Source organism: Oryzias melastigma, linkage group LG24 (genome assembly GCF_002922805.2).
Source record: "Oryzias melastigma strain HK-1 linkage group LG24, ASM292280v2, whole genome shotgun sequence".
NCBI lineage: Eukaryota > Metazoa > Chordata > Actinopteri > Beloniformes > Adrianichthyidae > Oryzias > Oryzias melastigma.
In genome coordinates this window covers 4061131-4085043 of record NC_050535.1, presented here as the reverse complement: position 1 = coordinate 4085043, position 23913 = coordinate 4061131, and the positions used below count along the sequence as shown (strand labels likewise).

The window sequence follows — 23913 nt, the reverse complement described above, 5'->3', positions numbered from 1 at the left end:
ATAGGGCTACATCTGCTTTGTTGACAGAGATACAAAAGTATTCTGCCCTCGGGGTGATTTGAGTTATTTCGGAACAGAGCCCAGCCACATCATCGCCGCTGAAAACTAGAAGGTCAGTAGGTAATACGAGGGGAAGCGGACGGAAACCACCGAGATGGCGGAGCGGACGCTAAACTGGACGGACACTTGGCTGACTTCTGCTGAGCTGGCCCGGTCTGCGTCAAACCGCAAACCAATTAGTTCTGTGGAAATGAAAGGCGGTGATCGGCACAGACGGAAACAGAGTTTGGCTGAAACAAAGTTTATTAACCAAAAAATAGGACTGTAAGAAACCGAACCACAAAAAGATGAAATATTATCTACAAAAAGCTAAATGGACGAGGAGGAAAATGTAGAGCGGAGGGGATGAAGGAGGGGAAGGAAAGGATTACAATGTTGAAGGACTGTGCTGACAGAAGACAGGAAAGTCACTGCTTTGTCTTTTTCTTTTGTGGGGGAAAAATACTCTGAGGAAATTAGATCACATTATAATAACCCAAATAACTCACCTCAAATTTTATCCCTTCAATACGTCTCATTATACTTCCTTTTTTACATTAAATCCTTTTCCCATGAAAGCATTAGAATTCACAAACCGCAGCGTGAAAGAACCAGGAAAAAGCTGCTGTCAAGAGTTGGAATCTGAAGCTGCTGCAAAATAAGTCGAAAGCCGACGAGGAAGGACACACGGGCGGCGCTCACACGTGGCGCCGCCGCGTACCTGTCAGTTCAAAGCCTTCAGAGGCACAGATAAATATGGAAGATTTATTTCCTCCTGCAGGAGTAAACTGCTCGTACTCTGTTTGCACTCACATAACAAATAGATTTGGGAAATATTTTGGATTCTCTGAAAATATTTATCCTGGAGGAAAGTATTTCATCAGAACTGAAGGATTTAGTTACCATGTTTCTGTGAAAGTCGAGTCCCTAATCCTGATGAGAAACAGCTGCTCAGGTCACCAGTCTGGATCGTCACACTTATTCTTGTAAATACGGCATCAATAGACAACAAATGACTTGAAGGGAAGAATCTCATCCAGAGGGAATTTATTAAGACTTAACAGCTGCATCGCCTTAAGAGACGCACAAATCAGTAGAAACCAAACAAAGACAACATTTTCGTGTTTAAAAAAGACGCTACTATAAAAGGTCAAAGTTCAGCTGGTTTAACTTTCAACTAGTGCTGGGTGGATCTATCCAAAACATCGATGGTATCAATCTCAAGTTGGTATCGGATCCATCGGATTTCCACTCCTATTGAAACTTTTCTGTATCAGAGTGTCCTGTTTTTTTGGTTTGTAGACTGTTTTGCTTCACTTTTGACAGAGCTTTGCATGACTTCCTTTCAAAATAAAAGACATCCGGATCATGTCAATGCAGAAAAACGCAGTAGGAAGTGTAAAGTAGAGCTGCCTCAAACGATTATTTTAATAGTCGAGTAATCACTGATTATTTTGTCCAATTAGTCGACAAATTGGGTCATGGGCACACTGGATGTAAAGCACAAATCTTAACCATCATTAGCTTTAAACTAACTAAAAACTAGATATATAACATTACCTGTGATAATGTTAGTGTGAATGCTGTAAGCTGAATCTGGCCGCTGAAGATGCTGAAATTGATAGCTAAAAATGCTAAAGCTAAAAACTAAAAACACTGAAGCTGATTGCCGAAAACGCTGAAGCTGATAGCTAAAAACACTGAAGCTGATTGCTGAAAACGCTGAAGTTGATAGCTAAAAACACTGAAGCTGATTGCTGAAAACGCTGAAGTTGATAGCCATCTGAAAATTTTTGTTAAATGCCAGATTATCCTAAAAAAATGAAAAAAAATCCTAAATTAGCCAAAATAGCTAGCATGCCGTGGAAATATTAGCTAAACTCCAAATTAGCCTAAAAAATATCCTAAGTTAGCCAAAATAGCTAGCATGTAGCTGAAATATTGGCTGAACTTTAAAATAGCCTACAAATCAAATAGTCCAAAAAGCTAGCATAATGTCATTATAACTTTTAACTTTTACTACACTCTGGCTCCATATAATATAAAGTAACGACTAATCGACTATTAAATTAGTTGTCGACTATTTTAATAGTCGGTTAGTCGATTATAGTGGAATCAACTGGAATAGTCGATTCTAGTGGATTATTATTTAACATATCTTTAATTTTGATTGTGCTTACTGACAATAATTTATTTTCTGTGATAAATGAAGCTCAACATTAAGTCCAAATGTGTCAGTATGACGTTGATTGACTACAAAGAATTGATGGAGAATTTCAGATGTTGCTGCTGTTAGGATCTTTGCTAAATGATTTATATCGTCATTCAACTGTTTGTGAAGGAGTTGAATAAAGTTAATTACTTTTTTTAAAAACTTTCCTACTTACTTACTTTTTCCTTTAAAGTTACTTTTTCATATTTTTTAAAACATTTTACAGTATTTTGACCAAACACCCACAATGAAGAGGTTGATGAGCCACGTGTTGCTCCGGAGCTGCAGGTTTGTGTACCTGTTGATCCTCGTTCAGATCCTCCTCCTCCGTCTTCCATCCTCGACCAGCTGGAGGAGGACTTCCCACCGGAGCCGCTCTCTCCGGCTCCTTCCCGCCGGTCTGAAGACAGCGGAGAATGGCGGCTCCCTGCAAACCTAGAAATAAGGGACAAAATAACCAATTTAACAGACAAAAAAAGATGTGCATGCTACACAGTTATCATTATGAAAGTTTCTTCCTTTTTAATAAAACTGCATTGTGTTGTGGAATCTCTGCATCTTACTGCTCGGGCATGGACTTCTGTCTCCAGTGAGCAGAGCTGCCGGACGCTTCGCTGGAACAGGAAAGGTTGCTGGGGGAGCTGCGGTTGTGCGGCGAGCGTCCCAAAGCCAGGGAGGAAGCCAGGCTGTAGCTCTCACTGCCTGGAGACATCCTGGTACACAAAAACACGCCCACGCTGAAGTATAAATTCACTGAAAACCACAAAGACGTGAACTTCTGGTCACCAGGCACCAGCTGTTACCTCTTGGAGTCCAGGGGCCGGCCGTCACTGCTGACACTGCGTGGGATGGCGGCTCCCCTCTCCAGCCTCTCCGCTGACAGGGTTTTTCCCACCGAGCTGCCCAGGCTGATGGCGCGGTTGGGCGTGTGGGGCTGTGGCGAGGCGGTCAGCGACTGCTGGGGGCTGCTGGATGTCCTCTGCCATTTGTTGTTGTTGCTGCGGAAGGGGAATTTGTACTCGAAGGAGCCGCTGTCGCTGCTGCTGCCCTTGTATTCAGACACAGGGGCTCGATAAAGCTCTGAGCAACCCCTGCAAGCATGTAAGGGGAAAAAATAACTGAATGAAAATCAAAAAGGCAGAACTTGTCTCCCTAAAGGAAACTTTAGTCTGAACCCTGTTCTAGATAAATGACAGAAATCAAAGTTTGTTTTTATCTATCTAGGGCTGCTACGATTATTCGACTAATCTACGACTAATCGGCTATTTAAATATTAAGGGAATAATTTAATAGTCGATCAATCTTAATATGATATTTAGTCAGAGTGTAGTAAAGATGAAAGTTATACGGGCATTCTGCTAGCTTTTTGGACTATTTTGGCATTTATTAAGGTTTTTTAGGCCAATTTGGAGTTGAGCTAATATTTCAGTTAAACGCTAGCTATCTTGACAAATTTTGGATTTTCAGTTTTTTTAAGGCTATTTTGAAGTTTATCTAATATTTCAGCTACATGCTAGCTTATTTGGCTAATTTGGATTGTCAGTTTTTTTAATGCTATTTTGCAGTTTAGCCAATATTTCAGCTACATGCTAGCTATTTTGGCTAACTTAGGATTTTTTCAGTATTTTAGGTTATTTTGGAGTTTGGCTAATATTTCAGCTACATTTTAGTTCTTTTGGGTAATTTAGGATTTTTTTCAGTTTTTTAGGCTATTTTGGAGTTTATCTGATAATTCAGTAACATCCTAGCTTATTTGGCAAATTTGGGATTTTTTTTGTTTTTTACGCTGTTTTGTACTTTAGCTAATATTTCAGCTACATGCAAGCTGTTTTGGCCAACATAGGCTTTTTTCATTTTTTTTTGGCTTAATTAGAGTTTAGCTAATATTTTAGCTACATGCTAGCTGATTTTGCTTTGTTTTAAAATTATTTTTTAGGCTAATTTGGCCTTTAATATTTTAGCATGTTATCAGCTTTAGCATTTTCAGCTGCCAAATTTAGCTTACAGCATATATATCTAGTTTTTAGTTAGTTTAAAGCTAATGATGGTTAAGATTTGTGTTTTACACCCATTTAGTCGACTAATTGGAAAAAATAATTGGTGATTAGTCGACTACTGAAACAATCGTTTGTGGCAGTACTAGTTTTATACACTTAATTTTTCCACACAACCAACCTGCGAGGAGTGGCGTCATCATGTGGCGGGATGATAACGACGCGCACGGTCATGGAGTTCCTCAGCATGTCGATCATCTGCTCGTGAGTTAAGGACGCGACGGCGACTTTGCAGATTTCCACCAAGCGGCTCCCCTGGCGCAGTCCGGCCTGCCAAGCATAGCCGTACGGCTCAACCTGGAAAATAAATTGGGATTTGTGTTTGGGATTTGAACACTGCGGGGCCGCTAAAGCCTTAACAGAAACATTCATCTATACTGATTTAAGTGCTGCTTATTCTGACTGAAACTCAATGTTTTTTTTCACTGCAAACTATTCAAGAAAAGTAAAGAATGTTGACATTAGAATGTTGTAATCTCCCAAACAGCTCCATATCCTCATAAAACACTTGATGCTTCAGGGTTACAGTGATTCGGGGGTATTGCAATGATCCAAGTAGGGAATGATACCTCAGCCACAATGCCTTCGTAGTTCACATGGAAGCCGAGCTGACCGAGGCCGTTCCGGCGAAGCGTCATCTCTGTAGTCTCGCAGCCCTTTGTGAGGAGCTACACATGCAGAGAGATGAGAAAGAAATGAGAGACAGTAATGACACGCAGAAAACTGTACAAATCGACAAATAAAAATTACTATTCAAGACCATTAGCTGCATATGAGAACTGGACCGAGTGACCCCTCCCCCTGGTGTTCCAAACAGGAAGTACCCACAGTTTCCAAGAATCCAAAACCCCATAGACTTCTTTAGAGAAATAAACATTCTATTTGTAGAATAATCATTCTTGCTCTGATGCTTTTTTTTTTCTTAACATGTTCATGTTATTCCCACATTTTTTCAAGTAATAAACTGACCAATCAGATGCCTTTGATAAAAGTAGGTGGTCCCATGTCTGATGTTCAAAACATTTGATTGACAGATTTCGTCTAGCCCACTTTCAGTGGTAGGGGTGTGTGCTTCCACACTTTCACATAGAAACTCTTGACTGACTGACTCAGGCCGATCACTTTTTGACGTTGTCTGGCTTCAACATTACGGCGTCTGTTTAGTGAAAAAATGCGACTGAATTGATTTAATTTGGTTGGAGCTGTAAGTAAGCAATTTCCTATGAATGACATCACAGTTATTCAGGTCAGTTATCAGATAAAGGACTGAAAAAGACTGAAAAAGATTGTAAAATTATTTAAAGGCATTGAACCGATATGGAGCCTAAGATTAGCAATTTGTGAACCTAAATTGCAATTTTTTGGCCACAAATTAGCCATTTGCTAACCTGTGAATACAAAATGCTAAAATGTGCACACAGAATGTTAATGTGTACACGCAAAAGGCTAACTTGTGCAAACAGACTGCTATCTTGTACACATAAACGCTAACTTCTGGGTACAAAATGCTAACTCGTGCACACAGAATTCTAACTCGTGCACGCAAAAATTCTAACTTTTGCACACAGAATACTACATTGTACACACAGAATACTACATTGTACACACAGAGTTCTACATTGTGCATACAAATATGCTAACTTGTGCACACAGACTGTTAACTTGTGCACACAGACTGTTAACTTGTGCACACAGAATGCTACATTGTACACACAGAGTTCTACATTGTGCATACAAATATGCTAACTTGTGCACACAGAATGCCAACTTTTGCACACAGAAAACTAACTTCTGTTTACAAAATGCTAACTTGTGGACACAGAATGCTACATTGTGCACACAAAAAAGATAACTTGTGCACACAGAATGTCAACTTGTGCACATAAAATGCTAACTTCTGAACACAAAATACTAACTTCTGAACACAAAATGCCAACTTTTGCACATAGAATGCTAACTTGTGTGCACAGAATGCTAATTTGAGCCTCCATACCATGCGACATTATTCCATTTTTTTTACTTTTTATTTGTGGCCACAACATAGCTAATTGTGTGCTAAACATTTTAATTTGTATGAAAAAAAATGCTAATGATATGCTAATGTGCTGCTACAAAATGCTAATTTAAAGAAATATTTGTTTTACATTCCAGAGCTCAATACAGAGGAGAAGTTTGATTATTTTCCTCTATACAGGTTAGTGCAACTAGAATCTGATTCCTGAGAGCCTGAACCACTAACCAAAAGCATGAGGAAAACAAAAGCAGGTGCATGACTGCAGGCATGGGGGATTGATAAAGAGACCTCCCGAATAAAACTAGATCAAGTAGATAGAGTCCAAAGCAAAACCTGGTGGTCAATCCCCACTGACCTTATCCAACACGACGGATCCAATCTCAGCCTAATCTCTTTAAGGATGCACCCTCAAGGCTCCACACTTTAGCACAATGTTAGCAAAAGCTCCACTAGAATCAAACTTCACAGGGAAGATTGAATAAATCATGGAGAAGAATGCGACGTGATAGGAATTGTTTTCTCACTCTCTGATGTTCTGAAGTTATGCGTGGGAGAGGAAAAAAGGACAAGATGAAAAAAAAAGGCAATAAAGGAGCAAACAGCAGAAAGACGGAGAAGAAGGAAGAAAGGAGGACGTGGAGGGAAGAAAGGGGAGAGTACAAAAGTGGACGCTCCAAGGTCACTTAGCTTTAATCAGTCACAGAGTTTGCAGAAGCGACTGAAGCCGGAGAATCGATCTAACAAACGCAGGACGCTCTGTGATCAGCCATCGAGCTGAACCGAGCGATGATGGATTTCTGTCCATTTGTTTTGCATAAAGAATGTAAAACCATGAGAGCATCTATACATAGACATATGTTTGAATGCACTGCAAATGAACGCTTCCGGAAAAAACGATGATTATATAAGAAAACGTTTTTTCCTCCCCCTGACCAGTTTCCATGGAAACGACTGAGAAGGAACCGCTTCGCTGTATGTGTAGGTGTGCGGGCCGTCGTGAGGATGGTGTCCAGAGGTGTTTCTGCAGCTTTTCTTCAGTCAACTAAGAGCAGCCGGGAGACGGCAAGTTGGCATGCAGATGCAAACATGTCATTCCACCAGACAGACGGCCAGCTCTGAACGTTAAGGGCTGTGAGTGGGCCAGGTGAAGGATTAATGGCAGCTAACAGCGTTTTCCATTGAAAGTGGCATTTTATGTGCAACTAAATCATCTTTTGCCGTTCTCTAAGTCTTTTGAGAACTCCAATTAATGTTTTTTTCTGAAGTTAAACACTGACATTCCAGTCTAAAGTTATAATACCCTCATCTAAACCTAAAGGGGGACCTAAGATAGACCATCACGGTGATCTTACCATGAACCAAAACAAAAGTGTATTTGTCAACATCCCCTGGAACCTATTTCAAGTTACGGGACAACAAGAGAGTCTTAAAAGTCTTAAAGTGACTAAAAACTTAATCCATTCCAGAATTACTACTTAAAAGAAGTAATTCTGCTAAAAAAAAAAAAAAGAGAGCTGACCATGCCCCCAAAGAAAAAACAAGCAACAAGTGACATCATGAAAGGGCTCAAAGACCTCTTGGAGCTCGCTAAAGAAATCAGACGACTTCAAACCCAAAACGAGGGGTCGACATTCTGGAGAAACGAGTGGACGAGGTGGAATAACAAGCCAGGATGAATAATCTAAACCTCACTGGATTACAGATCAAACCCGGAAAAGTTTCAATGCTAATGGAGCTAGCGCTGCTAGCATGGCTTCTGATCCTGGTGAGGAATTCGGTAGGGACGTCGAACACCAAGTGGAATCAGGCCAGACCCCAGATGTTGAACACGATCGTGGGATTTCCTCTCGCACTTTTAAAGTTACGTAAAGACTGCAGCACTCGCAACGGAAACACTAGCAGATAAACTTGTTAGCGTGTATTTAGCTAAAACTAACAATTCTAACTGAACTTTGACGAAATGACTTGAGCAAAGTCGAAGATTAGCCCGAATCGTTTCAGTCATTTCCTTCCGATTTAGTCTCGCCAACTGTCGCTCAATCGTTATTAGTCGTTTCTCCCTGATGACTGCAGATAATCCGCAATATCTCCGATCTGATACACGTTTTTTCTGGCAGTGGAAACCATATAAACACCACAGGTATTGACCATTATTGTGCATCAAATTTAAAAGGACAAACTCGGCATGTAGCGTGTTGATATGTTGCTAGCAGTTGTGAAAGTTCGATTGGCCTCCGGGATGGTGAACAGAAAGGATTTGCAATCCCTCTCTACGGGTATTGTTTTAATACCAGAGTTTGATCAAACAGGCACAAGAATTGAAATTAAATTTAGTGATATTCATAATACGGATGTGTGATGTGTGTTTGTGTGTGCTCTGTTAGAGGTACTTTTGACAGAATCACAGACATTATAAGTTAATAGACCCTAATGTAGGAGAATGCAGTTTGTTTTAGGGCTATCGATGATCATGAGAAGAATCTGGATTATCATTGGTCTGTATTAAAAATCAATACAAGTGTGGGGAGATTTTGTGTTCAACCAACCTCCAGGCGTTTGACCACGTCTTTGAAATCCTCTGTGTTATTGTTGACGCTCCTCAGAGACAGATTTTCGCCTCGCTCATAAAAGATCTTCAAAGACGCAGGGCTGCTGAGCGTCCAGCCAATCACGTCCTTAGTAGCACAGTTGAACACCACAGCTTTGGCGTCCTGGTCCAACAGGATGAGAAAGTCGTTGGATATGGCCAGCAGGCCCTCCAGTTCCCCTCCGTTCCCTTGATCCTCGGCATAAACCAACCAGGTGACGGCGCCAAGGCTGCGAAGCTCCGCCCCTTCGTACGGTCGAATCTTCTCTTTCTTCTTGTGAGCTAAAGAAATGAAGGGGAACTTCCCCGAGGGATCGATGGGTGTGCTTGTGGTGTGGCGCTCAGCCAGATCCCGCAGGTACTCCTGGCGAGTTCGGGTGGCCATGGCTCGGAACTTGTGCGATTTGTGGGCAGCGTTCTCGGCGTTGATGACTTTGGTCAGAAGGAATTCCCGAAACACAGACGACTTGGGGAAGGTGACGTCTTCGGGGATCGGGGGGCCAAAAGAGGGCATATCTTTGGAACGGGTCACCGCCACACTGCAAGAGGGAAAAGTGTTAGAAAAAATGAGAGACGAGTCAGAAAAACGCAATATATTTAAAGCTTAAAATAATTACCTATAATCGTTCTTATTATAACAACAGAAACGATAGAAGCGAAATGGCACGACACTTTTCTGTCGCCCGCACAATATGTATTGTCATATCCCCCAGTGCTAGGTCTAACCATAAACTAACTGAGGCCTCTGAACCTCCTAGGTGTTGATCATTTAAAAAAATGAATAAAAATAAAGAGCTAAGTATCAAACCTGTTTAAAATAAGGGAAAAAACAGTAAAAAATATATTTTTTCCTAAATAATTTAGATGAAAGTGAAAGTTTTTATGTATTCATGTCTAAACAGCATTTGAAGGAGTCTTCATTCACAAGTAAACTTGTTTTAAACACTCTGGTAAAGTAGTCTAGCTTGGTAACTATGGTAACCACCATTTATTTATTTACCACAAAGCAATTAAACAAACCAATAGAATACACAGTGAAATGGGGGAAAAAATGTGATTATTGAGCCTCATTTATTTAATTAACATTAGTATACTTAATTATTCTCTCAAAAAAATGCAACAGAAAGCAAAAATGTGAAACTGCTAGTTTAAAAAAAAATATATATATATAACAATAAAATATATACAACAGCGTCCTACAATTTCAATAGTTCATAATTTTTAAATATTACATTTTTGGCATATTTACCATTTTAATTGATTTAGCCTCTTTGATTTTTGGTTCCAGATCATTCCTGTTCTCAAACTTATTTTGTAAATTATCAAGTATATGTATATTATTCACTTTATACAGTATTTTTTTATTTATTATTTTCTACGAGTTTAAACATCTTTAATTTAAAAAAAAACAATGGAGTAAATGGATCCCTATTGCTACTTCCTGTAGTTATTCTTAATTATTTTTTAAATTTTTTGCAAAATGAAAAATTGATCTATACATGTTTGTGGTTCCCCAAATCCCAATAAAATAGATCAGGCTTAAACAAGAAATGAGTTATATAATGCATTGATATCTAATGACCCAATAACATAACCCACCATAGCAATTATTTTTGCCATTTTTTTTTTATATAATTAATTTGAGGCTTCCAGGAAAGATTTTCATCAATATTTGCATTTAAATGACATTCCTAAGTTCCATTGATGCATAAAAGGTAATGATCAAAGACTAGTCACATTTTTAAAATGTAAATTTTTGCTTAAGGAAATAATAGTGAAAGTCCCATCAGTTGTCACAAACTGAGGTGTGTGAAATTTGTTCTCTGCATTTCACCCATCCCCTGGGGGAGTGGTGACCTGCAGACACAGCTGAAACCATTTGGTGGTTTAACCCCCGAATCCAACTCCTTCATGCTGAGTGTCAAGCACACAGACACTGGGTCAATTTTTAACTTTTGGCAACACTCAACCTGGATTTGAACTCACAATCTTCCAGTATCATGGCGGACACTCTACCACAAGGCCACAGAGCTGGTAGTACTGACACATGAGAGTATTATCGTGTCTAAAGTCATGCACCATTTAAAAAACTAAAAATCCTAAAACAAGCAAGTGAGTTATTTTTAAAAACCAGCGTTTTTAGAAGATGAAATACAGATCTCGGTGTGAGAACCTGTGGTGTTAAAACTGGGTTCATGTCTGGGTCACCTTCTCCGGCTCCAACCTCATCTCCACTTAGTAAAACCACAAAAGTGCTCCCAGCTGATAATTACCAGGTGACAAGTCCTCGTCCCACACGCCTGCCTGCCTGCCGACAGGCTTTAGCATTTTGACACTGGGATTAATCACACTGTCTAATAAGCAATGCCCATGTCACCCACATATTTCTAAACATACCTCCGAAACACCCCGACATCACCAGAGACGTGGCGTTCAATTACACCAGGTATTAAAGTGTTGACACTTCATTTTCCACATATCCTTGTTTGTGACAGAGTGAGGAAGAGGGGGATGGTGGATTTTGGGATGTTGGAGTCTCGTGAATGGGCAGTACTTAAGGTTTCTCGTGTGTATGTTACAGGTTAGCTATTATTTACTGGAATTAGAGTCCCTGTAGAGCCAAAATGGTCATAGCAAAAACGTACACAAGATCTATGGGTAAGTAGTAGGGTGTAGTAGGTGAGGCGATGGTGTGTCTTACAGATTTTTTTTAACTCTTGCCAAATCCTGCAGACTGCCCACAGAGCCCATTAGTATTGTTCACATAAATTCTTACGTTAGAAATTAGGCAATCACAGTTTGTGTGGCCTACGAGCAAGGACGTATCATGAGCAAACCCTGTAGGTGTGAATGGTCAGTAAGGACCCATCACTAAACCTTACTAATGACTAGCGTAAGGGCACCCTACAACAGCATCAATAAATGTGTGCAATTTCCATTAGCATTACAAATACTTCTTGATACTCTTACCCCACGAACAGAAATGGTAGGTTCCATTTTCCTGATGTCCCTTGACGTGATTATAGGAACCTCAAGGGTACTCGCAAAATCTTGAATCCCAATTGCTTTCCTAACCCTATGGCTAGTACACCCTATGAACCCTTTTCACTGTGACGTCAGACAAAATGGCAACATCCCCTCCAATGTGTAAAGTTATTTACTGTTTTTGGGTCTAGACGGGCAAAGCTGAGAACTGAGCATCGCTTAACCCTTGTGCTATCCTAGGAGTGTTGACGTTGGGAGTGGGGTCATCTGGACCCCACAAAACTGTGCTGAACTTTTTTTTCCAATTATTTGTCCGTTTTCCCTGGAGTCCATGCAGACGTGAAATCTTATCCACCTTCATCCACATGTGTCATAGGATGGATAACACGCCAATGTGAGGCTTGGGTCCTCATAAAATAGTACAAGGGTTAACACAATTTTACGTAAATAATAAAAGGTAGCCGTACCAACTGTAACGGACAATCGAACAATATTGATTTTAAGAAATTTCTACCTAACTTTTCGTTTGTCCTCTCTTAGATCATTCACAAATCAAAATACAAATGTCAATAGTCCTGCTTTCTGCTTTCCAAATTTCCCACAAACAAGTCATGGATCATTTCTCTCTGACAACCCAGTCGAAGTTTACAAGTACTTCATGGATGAAGATGTAGAGTTGCAAATTGGAATTGTAGGTATTTGAAGCTGTAGTGGTGTCTGAAAGTGTTTTTTAAGGTAGAGCCGTAGAGACTTAGGGTTGGATATCTCTCAGCCAGAAGAACAATCCACTTGGTGAAACGCAAAAGTTTACATTTAAATTTAAGTAATGAATTTTTGTTTTAGCATAACTTTTTAAAACTATAAAACCAATCTTGGTATGCATTTTCCGAGCACTGAAAGCTATGTCCTAACGTAGATGACTAGCGACCATCACGTCATCGAGCGGTAGTAACATCCAAATTTGAAGACACTATTTTTGTCCACATCTCTCCGCTTGGAGGGATAAATGAAGAGGTATGGAGAAGCCCAAGACCCACCTGTGCTCTCTTAAAGATGTAGCTGCTCTTATCTATGACCCTCCACGTGCCCGGACAACCCAAAAACCCACATCACCTGTGTTGGTCAATACCCATCCAGGTGTATGTGACTAAGGCTCAAGAAAAACTCAATACAAAAAAAGGGGAAACTTTTGTATTTGTGATGTGAAGACTCATTTAATGTATACCCAAAGGTAAAGTTAACCCTAACCAAGAGGAATAGTCACTACAGCTGTTGAAGAAACACATTCACACAGTTTTAGTTCCAAACATCCGTGAGTCAATCAAACAAAGACCTGTGACGCATACCAGACAGAACACAGAGATGGAGCCATTAAGCAAGTTGCAGAAGAAACTATTTTTAAATAAGACCAAGAACGAGACAGATAGAACTGATGTAGTCAGAGGGCGAAGAAGCTCAAATCCATTTAAACAGAGCTGAATCTCAAATGATAATCCTAGATGTTCTGAAATCCAGTCAAAAATGACTCGATGTTCTTGCAGTTTGAGGAAGGTTCTAGAAACTTCCAACAAAAGTCAAAGAGCGGGTCCCTGTAGTTTCTTTGACTTGCTGGCTTATAAATATCCGGTGTGTGGGGTGATCTGCTGCCCACAGAGCCGGTCTAAGAAAGAGAGCATGTCAATACTCCAGCAGGCTCAGGGGTGGACTCAGGGAAGGAAGGTGTGTACAGTAAACATATAGGGCTTCCGTCTAAACTAAGACATTTGTGTGCCACATAATGCAATAATCAATTATTTTAGACAGCTATTTTTTGTGTTTGAAAGGTCACAGAATCAGAGAAGTAAAAATATTTGTACTATTTTTGCTTAAAATTACAACAAGGTCTTTTTAGAACTTTCCCTCATAAGTTTTGAGACTTTTCTGGAAGATTTTCTGCTGGTGTGCTGGTTTTTATATGACAGAGTATTTAAAAAAGTATATTACATGATTAAAAGTTGTAAATTTACTAAATTCAAAGTTTTAAATGTATTACTTTAAAACACGTAAATTTACGAGAAAAAAGTCATTAATTTAGCCTATGACTTTTAAAGTAATAAATATACAACCTTATTCTCGTAATTTAAGCTACGACTTTTTTTCATTAATTTACAATATTTAAAGTTGTAATTTCATTTTTTTTTGTAAACTGGCCCTAAACTCTGTCGTAATTTTGATATCCTTTTTCCGACTCCATTTAATTTTGAGAAAAGTTTCAGGTTTTGTTCTTTTAAGGATATTTCTTGTAGATATTTTTTTCAATCGCTTTTTAAACCTTGAAAAAAAAGAAAAAAATACAGGAAATAAATAATAATAAATGTTTACGCCAATCACCAATACCTTTAAAATTAAACAGTTTAAATCTATGCTATTTCTTTTTCGTCTCCATTTAGTAAAATCTTAATTCACATTCCTACATTCTACTGTATGTAAATACGTTTGCTTAGTGTTCCCTCAGCTTTGAGGATTTTGTGCATTCGGTAATGGTGGAGCTGAAAAGACGAGGCATCACGCAGCGTGCTCGCACAGCAATTACAACAAGCATTAGTGCAGGCAAAGAGACAAGTAGGCAGAAAGGATGAAGAACAGATAAGACTCCTCCACAGAGACTCAATAAAACGTCTTGCACAACTTAACAATTTAATAATTCATGTCTTAAATGACTTCTCAGAGGTACACTGTGTTTCGTCTCACATTTTGGCTTCCATCAAAGACGGACGCACTTTAGGCTGCGCTGTAGCGCCACGCCTCACCTGTAGGAGCAGTTGTCGGTACACGGGCTGTGTGCTCGCACGATCACAAAGACGTGCTGGAAGTGGGAGCGTATATTTTTGGGCGTGAAAGGGAGAGCGCCGGGTTCCTGGAACACGATTGTGACAATGTCATTTCCAATATGGCGCTTCCGGAGTAACTGAAAAAGAAGCAGACGGAACACAAGGTCAAATTAGAAACTCGCACACAGAATTCAGAGCTTCCAGAAACTCCTGATGTGAGAGAAACTGTTAAAAAGAAATAAAATCAAGCCCCCGTGTTAAACAACAACATTTCTACAAATCTGTAAGTAAATATTAAAGACCAACCCAGTGTTTTTTTTATTTATGATTAAGCCATATTTAGACAAGATAAAAAAAACCTGAGTCGTTTTCTAGGACATAGTTCCTGAGTTGTGGGCGGGACTATTGGCGCGGAGTAACTCCGCCCCCAGGGAGCTTTTGCCCACCTTATTTTCTACCTCAGAAATAAGCTAATTTTCAAACTGCATATTTTTTCACAATGATTTGATTAAAGAAATACTCAGAGATTGAGATGCTGCACACTTTAACTGTTGTCAGTAAATGGTAAATAAGCTTCTCTGTAGGGTTCATATGTTTGTAAATCTGACTGATGCCGTCAGTGCCTCACCAGCCTCACCGCACGTCAAAAGAAATATCTGATATTGCGGAACCTTTTTTTTGTAGAAGCAATGAAGATTTACGCTAGCGAGACACAGCTAGAGAGGATCAACGGCCACGCCCATGTAGAGGAGATTTTAAACATGAAATATGGCTTTTTAAGGCATTTAGGTTGTGGGATTTTGGCTAGAAAAACTAATATTTAAAACACCGCTGGAAACTTTATAAAATCTGTCATCAAAAATGACAATATTTGAGAATCTAATAATGACAGAAAAAGGAAACATACCTGCTGCTTATTGTTGGGGGTGTAGGGCAGCATGGTGGACACGTGGAACATGATCTCATAATCCTTGTACGTCGTATACAGAGAGTGGGTTCCTGTTGAATCAGCTGAGGAGAAAACAAACGCGCATCAGCTTCAGCTCCCACTTAAGCATTTCCACTAACGAAGACAAACATCTTTATTTTTCCTCATGTTCCTCTGGAGGAAAGCGATCCGATCGCTCAGAATTTGCTCTGGAGAGCCATCGCACTTTAATGACCCCCTCCACATTCAGCTGATGAGCTCTATTCAGACAGTTCCTCAAAAGGCCCTTCAAGACAAATTGTCTCAATTAATTACACTGCTATTGTGAGCATTTTGCAAAGCTTTACTTCATTTACTTTGGCAATTTTTTTTGTTAATTACATGTATGACAAAGAGGCTCTAATTTAGAGACTAAATTCATAACAATTGAGGAAAAAAAATCCAATGCAGTCGGGAAAAGGTGTGCACAAGTAGAGAGAGGAGAGTTTTCAGGGTTTTTTAGGCATTTTCACAGGCGATCAATGCAAACGATTTAACGCTCTCCACGTCTGAAATCCTCAGTGGGAATATCTGATTCAATGGGTATTCAAATGGGAAGAAATGAGCTTTAAGGAGAGGAGATATTAAAAAGATTCAAGCAATTTGAGGGGCCATCAATACCTTTTCATACTGAGAGGCAAAGGTTTCTCACCAGAAAATTGACCATTAAACTTCTTTATATCAGCAGCACCCAAATGGAAGACTTTTTATGAATGTAAATTAACTGTAGCTGCTATAAAAAACACTAAAACTACTAAAAACACTTTTTTTTAGGCAGGGGTATCAAATGCAATCGCAAAAAGAGCCAAAATCCAACATCCAAGAGGATACACATTTAAAACTAAATTTTTAAAACCTTAATTTTTTTTAACATAATTATGGGCTAGATATATAGCGTTACCTGCAATACTGCTATTGGGAATGATGTAAGCTGACTTTGGCCGCTGGAGATGCTAGTGCTGATAGCTGAAGATGCTGAAACTGATAGCTAAAAATGCTGAAGCTGATAGCTGAAAAATCTGAAGTTGATTGCTGAAAATATGCTTAAGCTGATAGCTGAAATCACTAAGGCTGATAGCCAGCTAAAATATTAACTAAATGCCAAATAAGCCTAAAAAACGAAAAAAAATATTAGGTTAGCCAAAACAGCTAGCATGTAGCTGAAATATTAGCTCAACTCCAAAATAGCATAAAAAAAATCTAAAAATTGTCAAGACAGCTAACAGAATGACAATTTTTACATTTTTAAAAGTGTAACTATAGGCAGCATTATTATTCCAGAATAAATCAACTTAAACCTAAAATAACTTTCAATATTTTACTCTACATGTCAAAATTATACAAGTTAAAAATAAGCGCAAGATAACATCGGGCCATTAATAACAATAAAACAAAATGATCTGGAGGGCCGGATATAATTACCCAGAGGGCTGCATCCGGCCCCCGGGCCTTGACTTTGACAGATGTCGTGTATAGTGTCAGAAACCACAAAAAAAATGATTTAATCTGTGGCTATTCGAAATACAAATTAGTTTTAATATTGAAATGAAAAAAAACTATAAAAGAGTTAAAAAAACAAACAAAAAACAATTCCTTAGGAATCCAAGTATCAATTCTGACCTAAATTAATCTAAATATGCTCCAAAAGACCCTCCAATATTTAAATTAGTGTCCGATTTGTTCAAACTATTCACTTTCTTGTAAAATAAATGACTTTTTTCTTCTTCATGTGTGCATACTTTTAGTGTCCAGCTGAGCTCGATATTTCGAGAAGCCTTTGAGTCGGACCCTGTCCCCCAGCAGATGCAGGAACTCCTCCAGCGCAGGACCAGCCGCCTCGTTGTTGTACATCTCCTCCTCGCTGCTCTGGCCCGCCATGCAGTACATCACCCCCACTTTCCGTTGGAAGCTCAGCTGTTAAAAAAGGAAAAAAAAACTATTTAGACCATCTCACCCAAAAGCTGTATAACCTTGAAGGAAATGTGTCAAAGTAACATGTTGACATTTCAGGCGGAAGTTGGCATTTTAAGAATAACCTTGACTGGTTCTGAAGTGATGAGGAGCCACTGAAATGATGCTGACATTTTCAGAGGATTCAGTATCCGTGATTGCATCTTGGAGCAGAAGCACAAAAGAGATGGTTTGGAATTCATTTTTACTTATAGTTCTATGCCTTCGCCTTCAAAAACAATATTTTTGTACAGCCTCCAAAAAAAGACAAAAATAACAAGTGCATTATTATAAATGTTATTTAAAATAACATGAGAGATCACAGCTAAAACAAAATATTAATGGCGATAAATTCTAAATTCATAAAGTTACAAAGTAGTTTTAATTCAGGATTTTCAAAGTAAAACGTTCAATGAGGCCTTCTAAATGCACACATTTTGGTAAAACATTTTATTTGTTTCAGAATATTATAATATATCATGGACATGTGTATTGGCATGAGTTTGGCGATACGATACATATCGCGATACATGTCTCACGATATAATGCGTATCTCAAATCCGTGTCTCACGATACAGTACGCATCCCTATACGTGCCTCACGATACAATACATATCCTGATGCGTGTCTCACACGATTAGATGCATATCCCCATACGGGTCTCACGATACGATACGTATACCGATACGTGTTTCACGATACGTATCCCAATACACGCCTCACGATACGATACATATCCTGATGCATGTCTCACGGTACGATACATATCCCCATGAGTATCTCACGATACAATAAGTATCCCATTACATGTTTAAGGATACGATACATATCTCAATACGCGCACGATACGAATCTCGCAATATGATACATATCCCAATACGCATCTCACGATACGATACATGTCTCACAATACGCATCTCACAATACGATACGCATCCCGATGCATGTCTTGCGGTACAATATGTATCCCATTAAGTGTTTCGCGACACATTTCCTGATACATGTCACACGATACGATGCATATTCCAGTGGTTGTCTTGTGATACGATACGTGATACAATATGATACATATCCCAATGTGTGTCTCTTAATACAATACGCCTCACATTACGTGTATCATGATACACATCCCGATATGTGTCTCGCGATATGATACGTATCACAGTATATCCCAAGACTGTACCAGGGCCATTTTTCTACTTTTTTTAAGCTCAAAAAGCTAGTTAGCTTTGCTGATACCTAGCGGTCGGGAGTTTAGGTAGAAAACAAAAGTAAGCCGCTAATGGAAGCTCATAAATAATGAATCAAATATCGTCATGTCCGCATTTTAAATTGATACGAGAAAATATATCATGATATATTGCCAAACTGACTTTTCCCTATACCCATATTATGTTATTTCAATTCTAATCAATTGGTTAGTTTGTATGGAATTTGTGACACAAAGATTTAATTAAGAACAGCTGTCAAATTATGTTGTAAAACAATGAGAATCCCTCCATCCAGTTTGTTAAAGTGGAAATCTTTATCCAATCAATGTTAAGCTTTTTCCTGTTAGCTTAACCTCCTGTGACATCTATTACATCTTTTTATGCTACATGCTACATATGGCTTCCCTGTGGCGCAGAGGTCAGTGCTCCGATCTCACTGCAAAAAGACTCTGGTTCAAATCCTAACTGTCTCCCTACTATGTGGAGTTTGTATGCTCTCCATGTATGCAAATTTCGTACTCCATCATTGGTAGATTTTCTTAATCTAAGCAAAAAGACCCTCAAGACCTTTCAAGACCCTAACCACCAATGGGGTAAAATAAAGATTTTACCAATAATCTTCTTTATTTCCAGCTATAAAAAAACCCCTTGTTTTTGCTTTAAGTAGATGCTATATTTGTGTAATTTTGGAGGCAATGTGGTTTGTCAGATATTTGTGACAACTGGTATTAAAGGGTTAAGAAAAATATTACAGTCACTAAGACGTGTTTTCTTAAACTAGGATTATTTTGCTTTTGAAAAGCTGCCTTGATAAGATTATTTTTCTTGAATCAAGGGTATTTTTTACTTTCTAAAGATTCAGATTTCCCTGTCTTCTGGGCACTTCAGTTTCCTCCAACAGTCCAAAAACACTTCATAGGTTAAATGTTGACTCTAAATTGATAATCATGTAAGTATGTGAGAGTTTGTGTGGGCCTAGAACAGACTAGCGACCTGTTCATGGTGTACCCCGCCTTCGCCCGACAGTATCTGGGTTGGCTCCAGCTATGGACCCCAAAAGGGAATCAGTGGCCTATGGATGGACTGCCTCAATACATTTAGCCTTATGAAGAATTTTAATGTGTCAATCAGTTTCATCAAGCACAGTCAGTTGAAGCAGTCTGTACCCCTTGCTCATCCAGCTTCATCAGCTGGTCGGTGACTTTCGGAGTGTTCAGCGCCAGCCGCAGGCAGTGAACGTTGAGCTCAGGGATCAGGTACTCCAGCACTTCTTTGAGGGGGAGCCCTCGGCCAAGGCCGTGCTTGGATGTGGACGGGACTGCATCTTCCAGGATTGAACCCCGCAGGGTGTTGAGCTGCAGAGAAATACCGGACGTCAAAAATCCACCAATGGACTAAAAGATCGGAGCGTTTACACGAGTTAGTCCCACCATATAGAGCTCAGTGTATTCTTATCAGAAATAATCTAATCGACTTCTGATTCATGCTCTAAGACTTTCTGGCGTTACACAACCTTCTGAGTGACTTTATATTTAGACCACCTCAAACTGTGACATTCTAAAACACAATCAATGCGGTGGAACGAAAACAGGCGCTCCAAGTTTTCCATCACGACTAACAATTTTCCATTGAAACTAGTTTGAAGAATTTGATGTAAATTCTGTCAGCTGCTGCACAGAGAGTATCTAACCTCCTATACATGATCAGATGATTTATAGAGGTTAGATTTAAGAATTTTTAAGACCTTTTTAAGTGGATTTAAGATCTAGTTTGAAGTACAAAGAAGATGAAACAACAGACATAGTTTGTCGTTTCTTGCTCTACATGTGATTCCACCTCCTTGATTGTTTCAAGTTTAAATGTCTGTCACCAAACCGTGCAGTTCGCTTCATAAAGACGTTCACAAACCAGTTTTGACCACTAAGAATTTGAATTTGCATTGAATTTAAACTTTCCCATTGAGATAATTAGATAACTGAGGTTAACTGAGTTACGACCAGTTCACAACCTCATAATACAGAGAAACTGCAAAAATGTAAGACCCAATCTCAAAAATTTAGGACAATGTAATGCGATTAAGGTTCTTATTTTAGTTGAAATAAACATAAAGCATTTTTAGAAAGGGGTGTCCAAACTTTTAACAAAGATTTGTTGAACTCTGCATTCTCTGAACCCTTAAAATTACATTAAATTCAAATTAACTATTTAATTAAAGCATTTTTTAGGGGGAAAACATTTAATTTCTTCACACAGAACTAAAAATAAATGTGAAAAATTTTACATTTTAATGTTAAGCTTATATTTAAAGACCAGAATTAAAATAAAGAAAAAGTCTTTCTGGGGAAAAACACCCCAAAACATTAAATCTGGGTTAATACGAAATGTTACATAATTAAATGCTCACTACAAACTTCTTAAATATAAATCACATGATCAGGAAAATAAACAAAAATAATTATCTTATTCAGAAGTGCAAACTATGGTGGTTTTGATGACAAAAACAAATAAATCTGTTTGTTTTATTTGAGCCTTAAGGCTCTAAAAATCCAATAGCCACAGAGGTTGATACCACATGATTACGACTTATAACATAATTTAGCCAATCACAATAAAACAAGTTCATGTTATTAATTGCAGGTGGATATTTGAGCCACATTTGGGTAGACTTTGATGTGCCGGATTTAAGACGGTCGGTCACCCTGCATGCTGCTAAAGCATCACAAGCTTTGAGGAAACATCTTTGGATAAATCAGGATGACAGCAGGAAGCTCGGCTACATTTCAGCAGACAGCTGTTGGTAGATTAGTGCTTCTACGAGCACACACAACTGACTGAAGAAGTGCTCCTAAAGTCACATCAGTCCCTGATGGAAGTAGGATCTTTGCTCTCATTTTTAAAACGCCTCAGTTTGAGACAACAATCAGACAGGATGCGAGGAGAAAACTGGAGAAATCAGTAGTAATAAAAGCTCAGAAGTTTGAGCTTCATCTTCAGGGGGGCTGTTAAAACTTTTACCCAGATCTACACTTTTCCTCCTGGTTTTGTTTTCGTCTCGGTTATCTGGAAAACGCTGCAGATCAGACCTTCACAGACAAAGACTCACAAAGCCTGCAAGTGGGCGGTTTAGCTCAGGGAATGAAAACATGGATCGTTAGCTCTAGTCTGCCTAGTGGGGGAGAAGGAAGCACAGTCGAGATGGATCCATACGATTTTCTCACAACACAAGAAAACACCGTTGCAATTAGATCATGTGCTAATCTGAGGCGGTGTTACAGAACGAAAGCCTCTTCATCTGCCTCAAAATTGGGCAAAGAAAGGAATGTCCACAGTTACTGATGTTAAGGACATACAACTGACAAAACGCTTGAAAATCAGGGATGAGGCCTCCTTTCCTGGCCAAGATCCATCTTGTTAAAGAGATAAGTTACGGGTGGAAAAAAGTTGGCAGCTTCAAATTACCTCACTTGTCCTGAAAATGACCCTGTAGTTGTACTGCTGCCCGTGGTCTTTGTGATCCTCCAGTTTTTCTCTTCTCAGACTCACTGCCACTGGGCCCAGGTTCTCATCCACCCCCAAATAGTTCCAGTGCTCTGAAGAAAGGGAGGGAAAAAAAAGACGAAAGGAAAAAACTTGACGTACGAATATGAAAATCAAAAAAGACGCATCTATCATCTGAGGCTCAACAAATCAGCTGTTTGGAATTTAAAACAAACAAATTAGGGCAGAGAATTGATTAAACAATTTGCTAAATAATCGCAAATCTGGAAACAAAAAATTGCGATACAATTTTTTACAGCTACAGAATATGAAATAACATGCAAAATGCACATTTAGAACGCCTATTTCTAACCCTTTGAGGGCCTAAAACTCAGTTTTTAATTTACTTCTGTATTTTGAATTTGAAAGACTACTTGTTTGCTGATTTGGTATCATTGTAATCAGCAAACTGCACCCATGTAACACTATCTTTAGTTAGTCTTTTTTTCATGTTGTATTCACACACTAAACATAAAATCATGCAAAAGCTGAAAATTTCATCTGGAAAAAACAAAAACAGAATAAAATAGATATAATAAAATAGAATAAATGTGTTAAAAAAAAAATCAACTGCATTCGAGAAACATTAATTCCCAAGAGGACACTCTGACAAGCTTTCTTACCTCGTAGATAGAAGTACTTCCTGTAGTAATAGGCGCCAGAATCAACGTGTTCAATAAGGTATCTTTTGGACCTGTCGGCATGTTGACTTTGCCCGTCCTTGGGAGCCTCCAACACAGCCACCCCAGCGTTGGTGAAGTGAGTGGACAGAGTTGTATCCAAAGGTCCTTCCTCTGTGCTCCCAGAGGAACTGCTGGAGCTTCCACCACTGCCTATGCTCCCCTGCTGTAAGACAGATGGTGAAGACTTTAGATAAGGTTTCCTGAATTTATTCAATGCTTTACAACAGGGGTGTCAAACTCAATCGCACAAGGGCCAAAATCCAAAACACGCCTCAGGTTGGGGGTCAAAAAGGATAAACATTTATTGTAACTCTAAAGCTACATTTTACAAAACTTTAAATCTGTAACTCTTTAACATAAATATAAACTAGATATATAGCATTACCTGTGATAATGGTAGTGTTGAAACTGTTAGCGGAATATGATGCTAGTGCTGATAGCTGAAGATGCTCAAATTGATTGCTAAAAAAAACTCAAGTTAATAGCTGAAAATGCTGAAGAAGACTTGGGTTCGCCAAAACAGTTTCTCCAGAGCTGGCGGTGCTTCTGAAAACCAGCTTAAAATGTGTAGATGTGACTGTGTCCAAGCTTATTTCAACATTGGCTGATGGTTTACAAACGTAAATTAGCCAAAAAAGCTAGCATGTAGCTGAAATATTAGCTAAACTCTAAAGCAGCCTAAACGAAGTCTAAATTACCCAAAACCGTTAGCATGTATCTAAAATGTTAGCTAAACTCAGAAAACAGCCTAAAAACGTTTAAAAAAGCCTAAATTAGCCAAAACAGCTAGCAAATATGAGTTAAACTTCAAAGTAGCCAATAAAATCTTAGTAAATGCTAAAATAGTCCAAAAAGCTAGCAGAA

General features: G+C 38.9%; 1 protein-coding gene across 3 annotated transcripts in view; it reads right to left on the bottom strand.

The window, feature by feature from the left end:
* Positions 1 to 23913, bottom strand: part of sipa1l1 (signal-induced proliferation-associated 1 like 1) — a 79182-nt gene that overhangs the window by 10183 nt on the left and 45086 nt on the right. For all 3 annotated transcript variants that reach the window (XM_036210402.1, XM_036210403.1, XM_024290808.2), the window contains 12 exons: positions 22990 to 23212; positions 22289 to 22419; positions 19996 to 20184; positions 17408 to 17582; positions 15609 to 15712; positions 14681 to 14838; positions 8866 to 9445; positions 4875 to 4973; positions 4427 to 4602; positions 3055 to 3342; positions 2815 to 2964; positions 2550 to 2686 (listed from right to left, as the gene is read on the bottom strand). In XM_036210402.1, coding sequence (XP_036066295.1) covers positions 2550 to 2686; positions 2815 to 2964; positions 3055 to 3342; positions 4427 to 4602; positions 4875 to 4973; positions 8866 to 9445; positions 14681 to 14838; positions 15609 to 15712; positions 17408 to 17582; positions 19996 to 20184; positions 22289 to 22419; positions 22990 to 23212 — 2410 coding nt within the window. The remainder of the gene's footprint in view (positions 1 to 2549; positions 2687 to 2814; positions 2965 to 3054; positions 3343 to 4426; positions 4603 to 4874; positions 4974 to 8865; positions 9446 to 14680; positions 14839 to 15608; positions 15713 to 17407; positions 17583 to 19995; positions 20185 to 22288; positions 22420 to 22989; positions 23213 to 23913) is intronic.